Source organism: Cryptotermes secundus, unplaced genomic scaffold, assembly GCF_002891405.2.
Source record: "Cryptotermes secundus unplaced genomic scaffold, Csec_1.0 scaffold184, whole genome shotgun sequence".
NCBI lineage: Eukaryota > Metazoa > Arthropoda > Insecta > Blattodea > Kalotermitidae > Cryptotermes > Cryptotermes secundus.
Window position 1 is genome coordinate 454,804 of NW_019725839.1, and position 20,516 is coordinate 475,319.

At 43.5% G+C, this 20,516-nt stretch overlaps 1 protein-coding gene across 3 annotated transcripts in view; it reads right to left on the bottom strand.

The window, feature by feature from the left end:
- Positions 1–6,148: 6,148 nt before the first annotated feature.
- The window catches only part of LOC111863536 (insulin-like receptor), a 69,048-nt gene continuing 54,680 nt past the window's right edge, over positions 6,149–20,516 (bottom strand). For all 3 annotated transcript variants that reach the window (XM_023849931.2, XM_023849929.2, XM_023849930.2), the window contains 12 exons: positions 19,887–20,057; positions 19,257–19,437; positions 17,996–18,133; positions 17,309–17,559; positions 16,176–16,327; positions 14,393–14,554; positions 14,135–14,300; positions 13,105–13,312; positions 11,243–11,408; positions 8,625–8,799; positions 7,473–7,609; positions 6,149–6,920 (listed from right to left, as the gene is read on the bottom strand). In XM_023849931.2, coding sequence (XP_023705699.1) covers positions 6,372–6,920; positions 7,473–7,609; positions 8,625–8,799; positions 11,243–11,408; positions 13,105–13,312; positions 14,135–14,300; positions 14,393–14,554; positions 16,176–16,327; positions 17,309–17,559; positions 17,996–18,133; positions 19,257–19,437; positions 19,887–20,057 — 2,456 coding nt within the window. In that variant the 3' untranslated portion in view covers positions 6,149–6,371. The remainder of the gene's footprint in view (positions 6,921–7,472; positions 7,610–8,624; positions 8,800–11,242; positions 11,409–13,104; positions 13,313–14,134; positions 14,301–14,392; positions 14,555–16,175; positions 16,328–17,308; positions 17,560–17,995; positions 18,134–19,256; positions 19,438–19,886; positions 20,058–20,516) is intronic.

The following is a 20,516-nucleotide window of genomic DNA, read 5'->3' on the forward strand; positions in this document are numbered from 1 at the left end:
ATACAGCACAACCATACAAAATATTTTGTTTTTAATAATTTCTGCTTTTCATATAAAGCAACGAGTTCTCTCATACTACTTAGTCACTAGAGAACAGGGTGGCAATGCTAGCACAAATTCCAAAGTTTCAAGGATTAAGAGCTTAAGATATTCATGCAATTCTTGCATCCCACTTAATTCCAAGGCCAAGGGGCATTCTTCAGTAATACCAGCTGTTTTCCATAGTTTACGATTATCAAGAGCGATTACAACTGAACTTTGCATACACAGTGGTAATTCTCAAGGGTGTAGTCCTAAGTAAAAGCACTAGGTGTCTCTGGCATGCACTTCCAGGCTGAAAGCAGCAGCTACAAATCATGACATGCAGCTGTTCTCGCTACCCAACTTCAAATGCTGAACTGAATGGCAAACAGCTCGTGGAACACACACACTTAAATGGGCTGACCCTTCCACTGCCAGATTATAAATTAAAGAAGCTACCTATAAACACTCTATGGCTCACATCGTATCTTTCAGAGAAGTGCCAGGGTACTGCCTCAACACCTGAACAAGCACTGGGTCATAGTTCTGGCAATTTTCCAATAAAACACTGTCATCACCAAACCAGAAAATGTATGGGAAATATTGAACAGGGTCCAAAAAAAATGTAAGATTTTTTCCCATGTATCTTCATAATAAAGCCATCACTTCATATCAGTAGCTGCTATCACCCCAACACAGGGAATTTTGTAATCCCTAAGCCCCATACTAGGGGGCTGAGAGCCAAATTATAACCTGGGGGCTAGAGTTTTACTGCTGAAATGTGTTATTTCAGTATGATGCAGGGCTACACAGGCCAATCCCTAAGCCCCATACTTGGGAGCTAGAGTTTTACCGCTAAAATGTGTTATTTCAGTATGATGCAGGGCTACACAGGCTAATCCCCAAGCCCCATACTTGGGAGCTAGAGTTTTACCGCTGAAATGTGTTATTTCAGTATGATGCAGGGCTACAGAGGCTAATCCCTAAGCCCCATACTTGAGAGCTAGAGTTTTACCGCTGAAATGTGTTACTTCAGTATGATGCAGGGTTACACAGGCTAATATACACAGAAGCTGTGACACAAATTTGGCTGAGGGAAATCTGCAGACGCACATAACTCAGCTACAGACAAAAGCATGAACTATCAGAAAGTTCTGTTGTACGATCAGTCGTAGACATGTCCTGTTAGCGTCTGTTTCAGAGGACAAGAGATGTGAATATCACTGGACAAGAGGTCACTGGTGATAAGATGGTGACTGTTGCACTGCCAACAGATGTCTTGGCCTTTGAGATTCTCTTTATCACAGGCTTATATTTCCACTGCATGCTGGTTCCCTTCACTCTGGTCTGTCTTGCAGTTGCATGTAGGCATATACTAAACTTAAACGCAGAAATGTAACACATTACAAGAATGACAAATGTTTTTACCTACTGCATCCTCTTCTTATCCCTAACAGAAGACATCCACCAGTTCTGCTATGAATTTACCACATTACAATCAAAATCCCAGTGTTTTACCTTTGTTCCTTACATTCTTTGACATCCCTCTTAGCAGTTCACCAGCTGCAATATCAGTTCGAAGGGGCTTTAAATTTTCAGAAACCAAAAGTAGTTTTGCTTGTTTTCAAACAAATTACAGCAGAACCTCCAAAACATTTACCTCGATTAATGTTAAATATAAATAATGCCAAATCAGTAACATTAATATCAAATGACCTCCATTTAAGTTTTTCCTCAGTTTAGTGTTCAAATTCTTTGCTTCCTGAAGAAACATTCAACGGAGGCTTCACCACAATGTACAGCTGGTCGGACAGAGGTTGGAAATAAAAGTGATGTGTAAGGGTTAATAAATGTAAAGTCTTGCAAAGTGCTGAAGCAGCAGCCATCCTGTAGCTAACCTCCTGAAGGTTATTCAAGCATCATGCACAGCACATAAACAATAACTTTTTAAGTAAAAAGTGATAACAACGTTAACATTGAAACCGAGTTCAAGAATATAAAATACCAAACAATATATAAATGTGACATGCCCACACCCTCCCAAAATCATGGAACATATTCGTTATTGTACCAAACTAATTCCAGAACAAATCTCATAACTGGACAGTTTCTCAAACAGATGTACTGCAGATATGAATGTGTGGCAAATAACATACACAACTGGAGTACAGCCATGTCCAGACAGGCACAAAGATTGCTTCTATTACGTGAGTGGCACTCCACATGTGGAGTGCGGCCACTATTAAACATATAACCAGTTGCAGACAGCCAACAAGGGGTCCTCCTCCAGCCTGAAGATTTCACAAATGGCAACTGCGCCTCACCGTTAAAAGCCTTACTCATTGCAGAAATGTTACAAAAGTTCAGTGTTTGGGCAGATTCCTATGCACTGATCTGGCACAGTGGAGCACTCTTGTGGGTATGAACAAACAACCTTCAGGTTCCACGAAAGGGGAGAATTTCTTGACTAGTTGAACTACTAGCTTTTCTAGGACTCTAATCTACAGGGTTACCACATTAACTATCAATTTTTGCAGGAAAAATACAAACATAAAAGACTACTTTAGATATTGAAGTACAAATAAAAGGATAATGCTGACATGCTTCAGAGTAATTAGACAGGTTTTGGACTGACAACTAACTGCATTTACTGGACTCTTACTTCACTACACTTCACAGACCACTGTTACACACAAACCTTTGCCCTCAATCATGTTGCTTAGCAGTGGCTTCCAACAGTGGATGTTCCTCTACTACCAGGCTCACATCCTCACACCAACCTCCTACTCTTCTAACTCTTAACTCTTAACAGCAGCTGATACTCATTATATGGCCTTGGCACAGACTGCAATCGTTGTTAAGCTGTTTACTGTGCCATATCCTAGTAACGGCTCACATTGCTCCCTCCTTAAGGCTGCTCATCCCAAGTAGCCTAATCGTGTCACAGTTCCATTTATGAGAATATGCGGGCGTGGCCAGTGCTCCTACGGCAGCAGCACACAGGCCGCCAGTTATCTCTCTTCCATCTGGGTGGGGGCTGATTTCTCCAGAATATCCCAGTCACGCATTCTCCACAGCCCGACGAAAATTCAACTGCTTGCTTCAGCTCAGAACCTTCAGTCTGAGAGTGGCTGATGGTCCTACTGAATGTCCTCTTGCCTCCTAGATGTAGCTGCTTTTAGGCCTAAGTTCCTGACATCACTGTTGCATTCTGGGGCCTTCCGTCATCTCTTCTTGACAATTGGTCCTTAGGACTACAGCTCTTATGCCGTGCAGGAGTGGCAAGGTGGGTCAACTGTCAGTGGGGAGCAGCCAACTTTTGCCAGGATCCATCATCACCTTGGGTCCATTTCTTTGGCTATCGGTGGCACCCTACAGCCAGATGCCGGTCCCCGCATGTCATCCCATGTTTCAACTGCGTCCACTGCGCCCTCTTCATTAGGGACTTCATGGTTCTCCAATATTATTTAATTTCTTTGGGACTTGCCTCCATCTTTTCCAGACAGGCCTCAGCATGGCGTTCATTTTCTCATTCCTGGCTTTTATTTCTTCTCAAGATGAATTCGCCTTGGCCAACATCTCTTCTTGACTGGCTTTCAGTTCTTCAAAGTGGACTTTCATTTCAGCTCTCATTCATATGACAGATGCCAGACACTAAAAATCTGCTATGATATATATGTGATATGTCACATGGGTTCAAATCTTACTGTGCACAATACACACAGTCCAACTCAATCCAGTCGATTTGAAACAATCCAATCCAATCCAATTATCCGGCTTCTGACACCAGCTGCCATGCAATAAGATTGACTACAAACAGGTTTTGGATTGATAACTGGATATATTGTACACTTACAGATCACAAACACATACAGATTACTGTCCTGTCACTTTGCTTGGCAGCTGCTTTCAACGGCAGACACCTCTGCTCTCAGTCTCATCTTCCTGCTGGCCATAAGCTATTCCACACAAACCTATTCTTCTGAGGACTTCAGACTGCTCCTCTTTGTTCACTCTCTGTATGGACCACACAGAAAACACGGCCCTCAGAAGTTCTTTCATTGTTGCATCATGTCTCTAATGGTATGGACCACAAAGTTTCCCCACTGTTGCCTTACACATCTGCCACCTGGCAACGGCTGCCTTCCTGGCTCCACAATTCTTGCATTCAGCAAATATGCCACAATATTAAAATGGATTTGAGAATGTAACTGAATCTCTCTGGCCCAAGCTAGGCTTTAGGGGTTGGAGAAAATCGATATTCAGATGTGACACTGTACAGGAAGACAAACTCTGCCCTAATGATGCCAGTCATACTAAGGTTACAGAAGGATGTGCCATGAATGGCAGGGAGGGTAGCTACTATAGCACTCGTGCCTAGCAAAGGTTACAGAAGGATGTGCCATGAATGGCGGGGAGGGTGGCTACTATAGCACTCGTGCCTAGCAAAGGTTACAGAAGGATGTGCCATGAATGGCGGGGAGGGTGGCTACTATAGCACTCGTGCCTAGCAAAGGTTACAGAAGGATGTGCCATGAATGGCGGGGAGGGTGGCTACTATAGCACTCGTGCCTAGCAAAGGTTACAGAAGGATGTGCCATGAATGGCGGGGAGGGTGGCTACTATAGCACTCGTGCCTAGCAAAGGTTACAACTATCAGCATGTGTGAACAGACATCAAACTGTTGGGGAATAAGTGGAAGTATGGGGAGAGGGAAGGGAGAGGTGAAAGGTGTCAACACAAGGAACTTTGTTCGGTTGGTTCATTGTGATTTTCTGACCAAATGAGGGAATATTTTGTCACTGTAAATAGCTACAGACTATTCAGCACTGAATGGCAAAATGCCTGATGAACAATGTATTGGAATGAAGAGCTGTGGACTAATCAATGTAGTGCCCACCAGGGGGGGGGGGATTTTGGGGTGGCCGGTGACCCAGTTGCAACAGTCGAGAGTCTTTCCAACGGACTGGACTGATAAGTATCAGCTTCTAAGGGTTAAATTTTGAGGTTTTCTGTATAGTGGATGGATACGAAATGTCTGGAGGAACATGATACCTCCATCTTCAGGGTTAGTGTGTGTCTCCAGGACTCTGCTTCATGTATGGGCCAGTTAAATCCAATCCACATATTTACAAATCTGTTATCTAAAATCCATTTTCTACCATAGCCCACCTACTCTCATTTTCAAATGAGAACTCTCCTTCAGAATTCTCCAAATGAAATCCTGTACCATTCTTTGTTCATGCATGCTGACTCATCCCTGCTGACTTCATCATAAAAAGTGGGAGATTACCAATGGGGAGGTTAATAAGTTATTCTTAGCCAGCGCTTACAGTTCTGCTTTCTAATATGCAACTGAACTGAGTGTGTCAGGTCTCTTCCTCGCATCCATATCAGCAAGCCACATTCCTCTGGCAGGAGTTCAAGCAGAGATTACACTATTAAATCTCCATGAAAATCTATGAGCATCATGAGTGGTATAAATGTGAAACAGTGGAGCACCTGTAGCACACCTCAGCAAGCCACTGATTTAAATGGAGCAGTTTCAATGCAGTTCAATGCAACAAATGATATTGGAAAAGGAAATCCAACATGGGAATAACAAGCAGCTCCTTGAGAAGTTAAGAGCAGCTTAGCTGAGTCCTGAGTCCAGACTCTTTCTTTAACATGCATTTTGATCTTATCCTCCCATTTATGGCCTGGCCTCTCCCTTTACTACACCTCATCGAAATGTTGTGAGCACTTCTTGACTTCTTGCCTCTCCCATGCACACTGTGTGCCTCACTCCACTCATCCCCCCTAATTTCATCAATGTATGTTTGTCGAATGAGTCAAAATTGAAGCTGTGTGACTTCCCTCCACCTTCCAGTACTTTCCCTTTTTCAGCACCCCCCGTGGCATGTGTCGGTGTAAGCAGTCAGCCATTTAAAAATCATACATCTTTCATTATGGCAAGTGCAAGATAATTCTGTATGACCGTATGCCATTTCACTGTGACTGCCTTCAGGAAACAGCAAGGCCTTTCCTCAAACATGCTACATGTCCTATCTACACCCAACCCCCTCACAGTACTATCTGAACACAAACTCTGATTAGCAAGTGAATACCGGCTGGCATGCAAACAAAATACAAGTCAAAACCATTTTATTACTTGTGTTTAAAATGGCTTCCTGTTGATAAGTTACAGCCTTATGCCTCAAACATGAAGACAGAGCTCTCACAACTTGGCACGCCTCTGCAAATACTGTCACAACATACACATTGGTGTGGAATGGTCTGGCACAGGTAGGAACTATTATTAATTAGCACACGCTTTTACACATTCGTTGCAGTCTACATTCACCACGGTGTCAACACTGAGTAGTCTTCATGTCTGCTGAGCCCGTCGAGTTGGCGCTGCTAGTCCCGTTGCTCTGGCGTGCCACCACCCAGCCATTCGCAGCAGTTGGAGAAGTGGCAGCACTTCCATTGCCGATTTTGCTGTTCGGAGGATTGCGGCAACTCACTCGGGTGACTGGGACAGACATGACATGATAGTGAGGCTGCAAACAAGCCTCCACGTCGATCTCTGGGCGTTCGTCATCTGATCCGCCGTCCAAAGAGAAATCTTCAATGTCGCGTGTCACTCTCAGGGGTGTGGATGGATCATCCATCAGTTCTGAACGTTGGGGGGCATATAGTTCACGTCCCTCCTCGCTGTGGTAGAACGAAACTTTCACAAAATCAGGGGACACATCCGGCAGAAGCAGCTTCACCAATTCCATGAATGATGGGCGAGTCATCGGCTTGTGCTGCCAACACAACCTCATCAGCTGATACAGGCGATCAGGACAATTCTCTGGCCGCTCCATCACACCTCCTTCTATCACGTACCGCAGCACCTGGTCATTGGAGAGGCCCTGGAATATAACACATTAATGAAAACACTGACCACTCTCCAACCTTGCTTCACACAACCTGAGCAATGTAATCTAAAACCCAACAAACGAGATGGCAATGTGTTTCGGAGACACACAGGACAGCATCGCTGCTTTGACATACATGTCAATTCTATGAATACTGAGCAATCAATCATTTCATTACAAAAAACAATCTGTACAATACCATTAATGTAGAATCCACCTGCTCAGCTGCTAACAATTCACTGCTAATGGTACTGCTTTCACGCCTTTGTTAAGTTCAGACAAATTTTCAAACTGACAGATTTACAGAAAACTTTGCTTGAACATGAAGCACATACAGGTATGCCCACCGTAATTTCGTATATTCACTTTCCTACTTTCCCGTCAAGTATACTGCTGTAGTGGCTGTGGGAACTCTTAGACTGCTGAACCCAACACAAAGGCCTGACAAACTGGCAGTACATCCACAAACTACCTACAGCCGCTGTCAAGCAGGTATTCCGCCAGCCATGAGGCATCAGGAGCTGAAGTGAATATAAAGTGATTCACCTGGTAGGGCTGAGATGCCAGGGTAGCCATCTCCCACAGCACCACACCGTAACTCCACACATCGGAGTGGCTTGTGAACACTCCATCTTTGAGGCTTTCTGGTGCCATCCATCGAACTGGCAGCAGCCCCTTAGTACCTGCAATACACCAACACACTCAATACTGAACGGGGAACCGAGTGAGGGAGGAAGACTGCAGAAAATTAAGTACATCCCAACCTCACTGTCAGAATGTAGCATCATGCGACAGCGCAAATACAGCAGACAGATCTTCTAAAAATGAGCTCAAGTCCTGAAAACAATACTGACATACCAAAATTGCATTCATCATGAAATGAAGACCAAGACTGAACTGAGTGAATGCCTGACACCATTCAGTCCAGGGACTTAGGTCTCAGTGTGTGCTGTCTAAATGTGAACACTGAATCAGACAAAACTATAAATTTACCTGTAGTTGTGTATGGTCTGACTGGGGGTATCTGACAGTTTGGTACAAAGGAGTATTATATGGACCTAAGATGGAGAGACCTACTCTTTATACAATAATACTGGACTTATCAGATCAAGCCGGGCCACACCATAGCTCAAGCAGTTAGTCACTGGCTTCCTACCGCGGCAGCCCAGGTTCAATCCTGGGTCTGGTCAAGGGGGATTTGTGGTGGACAAAGTAGCGCTGGGGCAGGTTTTCTCCAAGTACTTTGGTTTCCCCTGCCAATCTTCATTCTACCAACTTCTCCACAATCACCCTCACCTATCATCTGGGGCTGGTACAATAGGCCAGAAGTGGTTGCAGTACAAGGGACTTAGTCCCACACCACTAGCATTAAAAAAAAAATCATATCAAGCTGCATGAACGACACAGGGCATGTAACATGAATGAGGCGCAACTGCCTACACAGTAGCTTGGGCAGTAAAAACTGAAATGAAGGAAGCTAGGCATATATCAAGGGGTAACATGAGCACCTGAATGGATTCATCCAGCTCACACAGTGTCCAGTGCTGGGCTGCTGTTAACACAACAGTGAACCGAACCTTCAAGTTTTATAAAATGCTTGGACTCTGGTGCATGGAGTTAGTGGCTGAGGAAGAAACAGGAACCTCAGTAGTTGATGGGGAACAACTAAAGAACCTACAAACAACACAGTGTTCTTACCCTTGCGGTAGTAGTCAGTTTCATAGATATCGCGAGTCATGCCGAAATCGCCAATCTTGACGGTGAGATCCTCAGCGACCATGCAGTTACGGGCTGCCAAGTCCCGATGCACAAACTTCTTGCCAGCCAGATATGCCATGCCATCAGCAATCTCCACTGCCATCTGCATGATCCGCTGCAAATCACGTGAATGCTGGTTCATTTACTGAGACAGGCTTGCTTCCTGTTGGTACTGCTAGGATGTGAAGAGGATGTACACTACGTCCTTGACATCCAAATGCTCAACTCACAATTTACTTTTCATTTTTAGCCTACTTTATATTTATTTTGAAAAAACTAAGGGTACACTTATGAGATCACTTTTCTCTCTCTCTATGTGTATCCAACCCCTCCAAAACATGCTTTACCAATCTGCCACCTGAGGCTATCCCAACAGCATACTTCATAAAACCCTCTCATCAGCAAGACAACAGCCAACGAAATTGCCGAGGTAATAACCTTAATATTACTTGAATGCCTCATCTGATCATCATGAGAATGAGTACGAATACCATGCCACCTGAGGCACTTGCAACAGCATACCTCGCAAACATCTCCCAACAATCATACAAACATAACAGCGGCTCAAATTCTCAATGTGGGAACCGTAAGACTGATCCAACACTCATTATTCATGTCACTGAGTCAAAAGTCTTACTTGCAACAAGTTTATCTAAAACTTATTTAAAAGTTTCTCCACATCACACTACAAGTTTCAACCAACACTGGTCATCACCGGGCATTTAAAATTGTCGAAGAAGGTTCTTGTGCCTCCATTTTGTAATTTCAGTACTTGATATGAGGTCCCAACTGTGAGCTCATGTATCCGAGACAGTATTGTCTTAATATCTTGTGTTCGTATTTTTGTGCATGATGTGTGTCAATGTTCTGTATGTTTACTCGCTTATATACTTACCCCAAAGCGATGGGTACTTCTTCCTGTAGTGTTGCACCTCTTTATATGAGTGTCTGTTCGGATGGATTGACTCCATTATTTATAGTGTGCATGGGTCCCTGTCTGGTGTTTATTTCTTGCACTGTTTTGAGTACTGGGTTGACATCAGTCTGTGCCTCACAGGCAAAACAGCCTCAATGCTTTACACTTGATACAAGGTCACATACAGGCAAGTAAATAACAACAGTAACTCGGGATATTCGAATCACATACTAAACAGTTCTCACATGTGGGAGCAAAGCTGACACAATGAAAATCAAACAAATAAATAAAAAAGGAAAACATCTAAATACAATATTTATAAAATTAGTCAAAATGGATTACACATGAATGATGCATATATTGATGTCAGTAACTCAATATCTGAAACATAATTAAACACCAGATGACCCATACACACTATAAATAACGGAATTGATCTGTCCAAGCAGACACTCATATAAAAAGGTGCAACACTACAGGAAGAAGTACCCATCGCTTTGGGGTAAGTATATAAGCGAGTAAACATACAGAACATTGACACACATCATGCACAAAAAAACTAACACAAGATATTAAGACAATACCATCTTGGATACATGAGCTCACAGATGGGACCTCATATCAAGTACTGAAATTACAAAATGGAAGCACAGGAACCTTCTTCAACAATTTTAAACGCCTGGTGATGACTAGTGTTGGTTGAAACATGTGGTGTGATGTGGAGAAACTTTTAAATAAGTTTAAGAAAGACGCGCTGCACATAAGACGGTTGAATCGGTGACTTGAATAATGAGCGCTGTGCAACAGGATGGCACAATATAATATTATCTAACATTCATTTCATGGATATAATACCCATCAGCCCTTCAATAAAACTCTTTTGTATTTACTGTGAAGAATAAGTTATCAAAATACAGTAATACACTCATGTGTTCACTACTACACATCATATAATTATATATTTATATAACCATGTACACAGTACTACCACAGAACTAGCGTAATCTGATTTACACAGACTGCCACAGGAGGTTGTGAAGTCAAGTGGATAAGAGAGCAAAAGGCAGGTTTTTGTCTTTTTTGGGGGGGGGGGGGTGATTTGATATTGAAACACTGGCTGACAACATCACATACATAAATTGTATTGCTACATACACAATTCAAATTCTATAGAAGTCAGTTTGACTTCATTACACATACATACCAAGTTCTTTTCTTGCTGCTGTATCAAATGCTCATTTACAAGGAAATACAGGTACGAAAGGAACAGAACAAGAGAATAGGCACAAGGCAAATGTATCAATTTGAAGTGCTGGGAGGGATGAAGAAGAAAAGACAGAGTAGGGGTGGAGATACAAAAGGATACAGGGAAAAAAGAAAACTTCAGTTGCCATGGCGATCTGGTGCCCAGAATTTGTGCAGGCCTGGTAACTGGAGTACAATATTCTCCAAATACATTTATTTGTTAGTTTTATCACCAAACTTATTTTGAAAAATCACAAGGGACAGGCAGAAGGTGGGAAATCGTGAGGAGAAAGGTCCTCAACAAGAACAGATCACAATCCAACTCTTGCTCCGCTTCATTCAAAATTGAAGGGAGCAGTCGGACGATATGAGGTACACCAATTCTCGTAACATATACCTTCAGGGTTGGGGGCTGTTTGCTGGGGTCTTCACACACATCTGGGCGGTGAGAGCGCAGGTATGTCTTAAGGTCCCCATGTGCCATTAATTCCATAACTACCAACACTGGCTGGCCCTGTGAAACGACGCCCAACAGGCGTACAACGTGATGTGTATTGAAAGCCCTGCAAACAAGAACATGCAACTGAATACTCAATCCATACTGTGACACACACACCTCACAACAGCAGTTCAACTGACAACAGAAATGTCACAAAATAAGAACTCTATAATGTAAATTAAAAATTCTCAAAACTAGAACTTGGTTATAACGTCATCAAAGGGACCTAAAAATAGTGTCTTTATAAACAATGTCGTTGTAACCGAAATGGGCACTTCCACAGTAGCCTTATGTTAGTCACGTAAAAATCTACCAAAAACCAAGTTAAAATGTTGCATTTTTTAGTGAAATACATAGTTAAGTACAGACTAACGTAACATTAACGTGGAATTGCCCAAATGTGTAATACATCAGCTTTTTTCCTTCCATTTTCTATTTCACGAATCACTTTAACTTTCTCTTCAATGCTTAAAACTTTCCTTTTCATTGCCATGTTTTTGCTACTGCACTTCTCTGGGTTTAGGCAGGAACAATATAGGGTAAGTAGACAATGTGAGGTCCTGTTAGATGAGGTTCTAGGAAAGGAATGCAGTTAACAACCTGCCGCGTCCTCTTGCACTATTCACGCAGTCCCACCCCACACCCTTGTTTTCGCATAAAACACACGCTCCTCTTGCAGCCCGCGGTTGTATTCTTCCAGGACAGTCACGTCAGCAAGTAGAGAAAGTGAGGGTGTGCAGACACATCGAACTTTCCCACGATATCAGAGAAATTCAGGAATGAAAATGACGTTACATACGAGGTTGATGCATTTGTGCATGTTGTACTAAGCAAGGTATAAAAACAGTTGCTTTATGAGGAATTAGTTCGTACCATTATATATTTGACGCAATAGACAAGGTGTCGCAGAAACCGATGTTGCTATAACCAAGTTTTACTGTATATTCATCCATTTCTGTACGTGGAATTTGGTGAAAATGTGGTGCAGAGGGAAACATTTGGACCCAAGAGGGAGGAAGTGACTGCAGGATGGAGAAAATGAGGAACTTACTATTTCAGATTTTTATCAAATAGTATTAGGATGTTCAAATTAAGGATGATGGCTGGGCCATGTAGCACACATGGGAAACAGGGTGCCCGCCCCTTCAGAAATAAAGTTCTGGTGCCACTCATGGGTAAACAGATTCCTCCTCCAAAGGTAGGAAGTTACGTCCATGAGCATAAGCAGGGTGTGGGAGAAACACTGAATGCTACACTCGCTCTGTCCAACCCTTTGTGCCGTCGTTTCAACTGCAGCTGTCCTCAACGCTCCACAGTTCAGTAGCAGGTAAGGTACAGTTGTCCTTGCACTTCACTAAGCACCATGCCATGAAGATGTATGGAGAAGAGGAGGCACAGTCCTGCACATTCTTAACCACAGCAGTAGATGGAGGTGAGTGACGGACTTCACACTAGAGCCACTTTGCACCAGCACCCATTGTACAGGAAATTGGGTGAACCCAGAGCCTGCCGGGAAACTGTGAAGTATTTCTTGCCCCTGCTAGAACAGAATCCTAAATCCTTGGTCAGACTGAGCCATCCTGAGCTTCAAAGTCAGCTCACTGTTTAATTCTGCCAATATATGATCTATGTTGTGATTATGTGTGCGCTAATAATATCCCCCTTGTTGAAAATAAGATCATTTCTAACCCACACTTCAGCGTCCTCCAGAAACCACAACAAAAGTGAGAAGGTTAGATATTCAAAAGGAGAACACTCACTTCATAACAGAAGCCTCGTTAAGAAACTCGCTGCGTTCTCGGTCCGTGGCATGCTCATTCACTGTCTTGATTGCACATGGCATCTCTGGACGACCTTCAACAACATCGCGCACGATGCCCTCGTACACCATCCCAAAACTCCCTTGCCCCAGCTCCCGGAGCAGCTCAACATTCTTCCTGGGCACCTCCCACTCATCTGGTTCATACACTGTCGGACAGAACAAACGTGAACCCAGTGACAGACAGGGTACAGATGAGAAGACAGGATGTGACAGGAGCATGGGGATTTGTACCCCTCACTTAACACTACTAGAGAGATCAAATCAAGGCTGCAATTAGCAGCTCGGTTCACAGTTTACAGGCAATCAGCAACAGAATAACCACTCAATAGTGAAATGGTAAGGATTTGGAAAAAAGCAATTCATGCCTGTGGTATAATATTTGATTTTTGAGTGGGGGGGGGGGCTAAGAAAAGCTAGCAATCACTCTGCACATAATGGCTGGTCTCTGAACCTGACAACCCCAGAACATGGAGGAGCAGTAACAGCTCAACTGCAATATTTGGTACAGGTGAGTTAGGTGGTACATGCAGCATGCATGAGGAAAATGAGGAATGTGTACAAAATTCTGCTTGGAGAACAAACTCTTGAAAGGCTATGTGGGAGTCCTGAGCATGGACCACGGGGAAAATATGATCACCTTAAGGCCACCAGTCACAGATGTGAAAAGCTGACTGAACTGGCACAAGACAGCATCTAATGATGGGACTGCGGTAGTTACAAAGCTTACCACCATAGCAACAAGCTCCAATGCGCAAGCTTCTGCTTCTGTGGGACATGAAGGTTCATCAACCATGTTCACAAGATTACAAAACAAGAAACACTTTAATATTGCTTCGTGTCTATTCCCAAATCTTCCTAAAATTAACTAATGCCTTGAGATTTCCAACCAAAATTTGAGCTGAAAAATAATTTGATTTTACATTCTTCTGCAGGCGAATATCAATATTACAATCTTTTCGGATACTTACCTGTACTGACATATTCTGGGTTGACAGTAGCAATCAACTTCACATTCGGGATCCCTGGCATGTATCTACGACGCAGATACATAACCACAACGAAGAGCATGCCCATCACTACCGCAATGCCGGACACAGCAGCAATCACGAATTCCAGACTTGAAGATGATGGATGCTACAATAAAAGGAAGGTAGTGCTGTCACTCTGAACACATCCAAACATGGCACCAGACGGAATGTGTGATGGCACGCCTTGCCAGAACCAACCTTTATGTAGAAGTAACGCAGCTCCGTATATTCCCCATATCCTGCAAGAGACATGGCACGCACGCGGAGGCTGTAGTTACCAGGTGGCAGCTTCTGCAGCTTGTACGAGCTTCCATTGTTGAGAAACTGACTGCGTGTGATGCACTCCACCATGGGACTGTACTGCATGAACAGAAGACACGCCCAACATTACGTACTGGAACGGGACAGGACAGTTTGGAGGCCTCTTGTCTGCATCCTCAGCTTTACATAGCACGTGGTACATAACCATTATTGGTCAGCAAGTCACCCTGAAGAAAGGGACAGGGCTGGGCTCCAAAATGCCCTTTATCTGTTTTGTCCATGCAATGGACTGGCACAGAACTTTTGCCTGTGAGTCAGGTCATGCAGAAACGTAACTGCATGTGGTGGCAGCACCCTCTTGCATGGCCATGCATGCACACAAATACAGTTCTGGGAATCCTGGTCGAGCAGTGTATCTACAAACTTCCCTGTGATGCAAGTGAAGCTAGAAATGTTGTGGCATGTGTAAGCTACACAATGCATACAGCTGACTGCAGGCACGGCGATGAGAAAACAATTGTTTTACATTACATAGAGTTGCCACTAAAACGCATAATGGCTGAAAATTCACCGGTTTGATGTGTAAGATCCTAAAATATGGTTCCATACTACAAATTTTCATAAGCACAGTCCAATTTACATGTTAATGATGTCAGAAATTTGGGTTTTACTTGGGATGTTAGCTGATGCTGAGAAAAGTATTCAGCACTCATACAGAAGCAGTGTACTGATATTCATTTAACTCTCTAACTCTTGCCTATTGGAAAATACTCAAAAACAGAAACTCTGGTCACTGGAGACAATTCAGAGAAACATTTCTTTTGGTTATTAGGAAGAAGGGAATGCACAGGTAACTGTGAGAGCTGGGCAATAAATACTGTTTGAATAATGTGTTCTAATTATAATTAAAATTATTACTAGCATTACACTTTATGGGTAAATACAATTACTCATAATAAAATGGAAGGCAGCAAAAACATTTACAGCTGAATTTAATTAGGTATTTGGTAATTTAAGGGCGGGCACGCAGTAGCATAGTTGGTTGAGGGGCTATGCTACAACCCAGAAGATCGTGGGTTAAAGTCCCAATGAGGTCATTGGATTTTTTTGAATTGACCTAATCTTTTAGCTGCACTATGGCCCTGGGTTTGACTCAGCCTCTAACAGATATGAGTACCTGGAATTAATTCATTGATCTTCCTGGGGAGTAAAGGGCGGCCAGCGCATAAGGCTGACAACCTGACCACCATCTGTGAGCAAATTGTCTAGATAATGTGGGACCCTCAACATCTCACAACCCTATGGGCTTTCATGGCCTGGTACAGGGATAGATTTACTTTACTTTTATCTGGTAATTTAAGAAAGCTCTGAACTAACAAAACAATTCAAAATCTGTATAAATGATACTGCTTAGAAATACCATATCACTTTAGAACCTTGGGGTTTACTACAAAGGGTTGCTTGGCTACTTATACCAAACGCATTCCTGTCAAAGCCCCATGCACACACAGACACGGGAGTATGTCGTATAGTGGTAACAGCCAAACAAATTTCCTTGACGCCCTATGGAGGTGAGCGTCCTTATACCGAATGAACAGGACACTCACATGAGAAACATTCTGGACATGGCACAAAAAAAGGGAAATTGTGAGAATTGGGCCCAGAATACCCATTCTGCTGACTGCACTATCACAGCTGCATGTTACCAATACTAACTCACATTGGGGTTTTCGATGCTTTTGTACTCAATCTGGTACGTGACGATGATGCCGTTTGGTGATGGAGGTTCCTCCCACCTAAGTCTCACTGTGCCAAGGGTTTCATTCAGCACTTCCACCATGAGCTTCAAGCTGTCCACATTGTCTGCACCGACTGAAACACAACCACAGCCTCAAACAAGTGTACATGCGCTCTGAATGGAGCGGTAACTACACAAATGTCTCTCTGCAAGATAACAGGCCTCACTTGTATCTTGGACATGAAACCTTCGAACCTCAGCTGGCACACTGCTGTCCCAACAGATTACTCGTGGTCTTCCTCAATCCCTCCAGTCAAATGCTGGGAGAGTACCTTAAATTACACCATGCCAGTTTCCTTCCACATCCTTTCTGGTTCATTATTCACCATCATCAAAACATTCGATACCATACAGTCCCAATTACTGACAGCATCATTAAATGAACTGCAAATAACTATTCAAATGAGACTGTTGGTATACAGACCGAGGTTCTGCAGACATTCTGTTCATTTCCCCCTAACAGAATAAAATCCACACCAATGATTTTAAATGCTTACACTCCTATCAACATTTGAAAATCTTAAAACAGTTCCTTTAACAATAAAGTGAAGGCCGCGCCATAGCTCAAGTGGTTAGTCACTGGCTTCCTACTGCGGTGGCCCGGGTTCCATCCTGGGTGTGGTCAAGTGGGATTTTTGGTGGACAAAGTGGCGCTGGGGCAGGTTTTCTCCGAGTACTTCGGTTTCCCCTGCCAATCTTCATTCCACCAATTGCTCCACAATCACCCTCACCCATCATCTTGGGCTGGTACAATAGGCCAGAAGTGGCCGCAGTACAAGGGACTTAGTCCCACCCCATTAGCAATAAAAAAAACATTAATGTGAGGTTTGGTCCACATTTCCGCAGAAGATAGGAGACAAATGTTTCAAAACAAACTCTATATATTCCAAGGATGATCCGTGAAATGCTGGATCAGAGGAAGATGATACTAAGAGACAGAAAAGTTCCATTTCATAATTCCTGTAATATGCAAAGTGGGTCAAATTCTAGAAAACATAAAAGGCCATAATGATGCATTTCATATAAGTAACACTCCATGAATGACATGGACTTACTGAGGGACAATGTGCGGCCCGTCTTGAAGCTCTTGCGAGAACAGTTCGATGTTGTGTTGCTAGGCTCCTCTGGCACAATCTCACGACATGCCTCAACAGAAATGGAGAACTGCGTGTAGTGAGACAGGTTCTGCACCACTATTTCCGTCTTCCCGTACACTATGTGCTTGAAGTTGTACTCAGGCTGGGCGGGCGGAGCAGCAGGTTCCGGAGACCTCATGTCCATATTCTCTTCAGTTGTATCTGGGTATCTGCACACAGAACCTCCACTCAGCCAGAAACATCAGTCACAAAGTTACAACGTAATGATTACAACCTTATTACATAAAAGGCTACCACGTTATTCTCTTGCTAAGTTTGTTTATGGTTATGGCAGTAGTTACAAACAGGAGCAGGCAATGACAGCAATGAACAACAGCGCAATGCACCTGTTGCCAGTACTGCAGTGTCCACTTTGCTGAAGATGGCAGCACTGCCTGATGCTCTATCACATTTACTATCCTACTACAAATGTAGCCAATTGGAGCATGTGTGCAGTTCATCTGACTGTGCACTGAACTTCTTCAAATACCAAAATTGTTACCAAGACCTTGCAATCAGTCACATAACAACAAAGAATTTGTAATCTTATATTCCTCGCTGATACAGGTTAATAAAAGATTCTGAAATCTGGCAACTGTGGCATACCTGTGAGGCGTGGTCTGATAGTCTGGATCACCAAACTCAGCTGGCTCTACAAGTTGTGGGGACACCATACTGCGCACCCCCAATGTTGTATCTTGCCACATGGCTTCAAGGTCACGCTTCCGACGACTCTGACTCGGTCTGTAAAAGATATTGCTGCATCTGTAGTCAGTAGCGAACACACACCAAACTGCACAGCTCCTCTCCCTGCGACCCCACAAAAACAATAAACACGTTCAGGCGAAACAGCTTCAAGTGGTGAGGGCAACAGATAACATGGCTTCACGACTCGAAAACATGCTAATCAACCGGCACGAGCAAGTATGAACTTTTCAGTTCAAGAATCTGGAAACACTTAAGAGTGATAATTCTCTACTAGTCAAATTTTCACTGTAATCATAATTTATTTTTCACCATGCACTAAAATGCACTGTTTATGCATTCTGATATTGCAACCCTTTTCTGTTAAAATTTCTATAAATCATTATCTGAAAAGATTCAATCCTAACCCCCCTCTGTTTGCACATGGTGGAAACAGAGGGGGAGAGATACTGCTGATGTCATTCTCAACCAGATGCTTCTGGGTGACAGGGCAGTTTGTGTGCTACTGTGGAATGCAGATGCAATCATCTGACAATCAGATATTTTTTTCTTGATTTGAAGTAAAAAACTTGAGACCTCCACACCCTTACTATTCACCATTTACTGCTGAGCATTCTGAGTGCTTATCACCTCATAGTGATAAGAATTGCCAACATTTCGCATGAACTAGCTGCCTGCTTTCATCCCCCAAAAGTGTTCATCACTCCTGACAAAGCACAGACTCTACAGTGAGCGCAGACCATCACGCAAACCAGAACTCTCCCCAGTTTGCTAATTTGGGAGTCAGCTGAGACTCATTTCCTTGGTATTTCAGCCTCATTCAGGTCTCTTGTAGCAGCCGGGTGAGACTGAGTCCATCGGTATCACAAGCTCATATGGGTCTGCAGTATGAGTGGGGACCAAATCCCTTGGTACTGTGAGCTCATGAGTCTGCAGTACGAGTGAAACAAGAAATCCTTTGTGTACTGAGGCCTAAAGTCAACTTACTGTACCAGACTCTGATGAAAGTTGAATGTAGAGCACTGGGAAAACTTCAATGCTCAGACACAAACTTGGCTTGATCCCCACTACTTTGACCACCATAAATCCCATATGGCATGAACTGAAGTGACAGTTCCACAGTCAGGAGCTGGTGACTAAGATCCTGCACTATGTGACTCACCGCTTGATATACAGGAGGTTGTGGAGTGAGTCCTCAAAGTGTATCTGAGCTGCCACCTCTCTCTCCTTCAGTTTTGTCTCCTTGCTGCTCTTATCATCCTCACACACACATTGGTCTGCCTCCTTTTTCTCCGCGCCGTCCACTGTGGTGGGCAGTGTTGGTTTCTTATCTGGTATGAGTGCTGAAATATAAACAATGCCTTCACTTGCCAAGTCAAACCAACATCAACGGGACATGAGACCAACGACACAGAGGTTCAGAGCGGGTGAGGCACTGCGGTGGATCAGACAAGAGCATTTTTGAAAGGTAGAACAAAAGGGGTAAAACCCAGATCAAGAGGGCTGCTAGCATGCAGAGAACAATCTGCAACAGCAGGAGGCAAAGGTCAAATAACAGAGAGGAAGGGCAGCTGTTCTAGAGGAGGCTAAAGTTCTTGGCGGACTGCAAGGCCAAGGAGTGAGTAGGCAACACAGACACGAGTCAGTGGTCAGCTACACAGTGTGACTGCTCTACCCCCTTGGTACCTGTTAGGGCACCATCCCCGCAAACCGTGAGTAATGAACAAGTACCACTTGATACTGAGATACAACTGCAGAGGGCGTAACATGTTATGATGTCACAGCTACTCACGCTCGCTGCAGTAGTTGCGCTGGTCCAGCATGCTCTCGTCATCCTTGATCCAAGTGCCAATGACCACATAGTGGGTAACATTGCCATTTGGCTCCTGGGGTGGCTGCCACTTGATGGTCAACTCAGTGCTTGTGCTTGTGCTCACGTCTAGTGCCATGGGTGGAGACGGGGCTGTAACACGAACATGAATGAGAAAAGATGGAATGACTGATGAGTTGAATCTGTATAACTAAAACCATTACAAACACACATCAGTATCAGAGTCAGCCCCACTGAAGTGGAGACCAACATACTAACGAAGCGGCAACAGATCCCAAACACTGCCAACTCTTATCACAATCACCACACATATCGCACCCCCTTGACTACTACACCTGTGTGCCCTGATCACCTGGAGAGCTATTCTTCAGGCAAATAAAGAGTTTATAATAATAATTATATTAAACATGGAAATACACTGTGTGAGCAAAATGCAGAGTTTCTATCAGCTAACTTTACATGTTTTTGAAGACTGTAATAACAGAAACTGGTGTTACTTTGGATGCTAAGTTTCCAAACACATTTTGGAAACAGACCCAGTTTCTGAAACAGTCTGAAAAAACGCAATACAATGGACAATGTCCAAGTGAA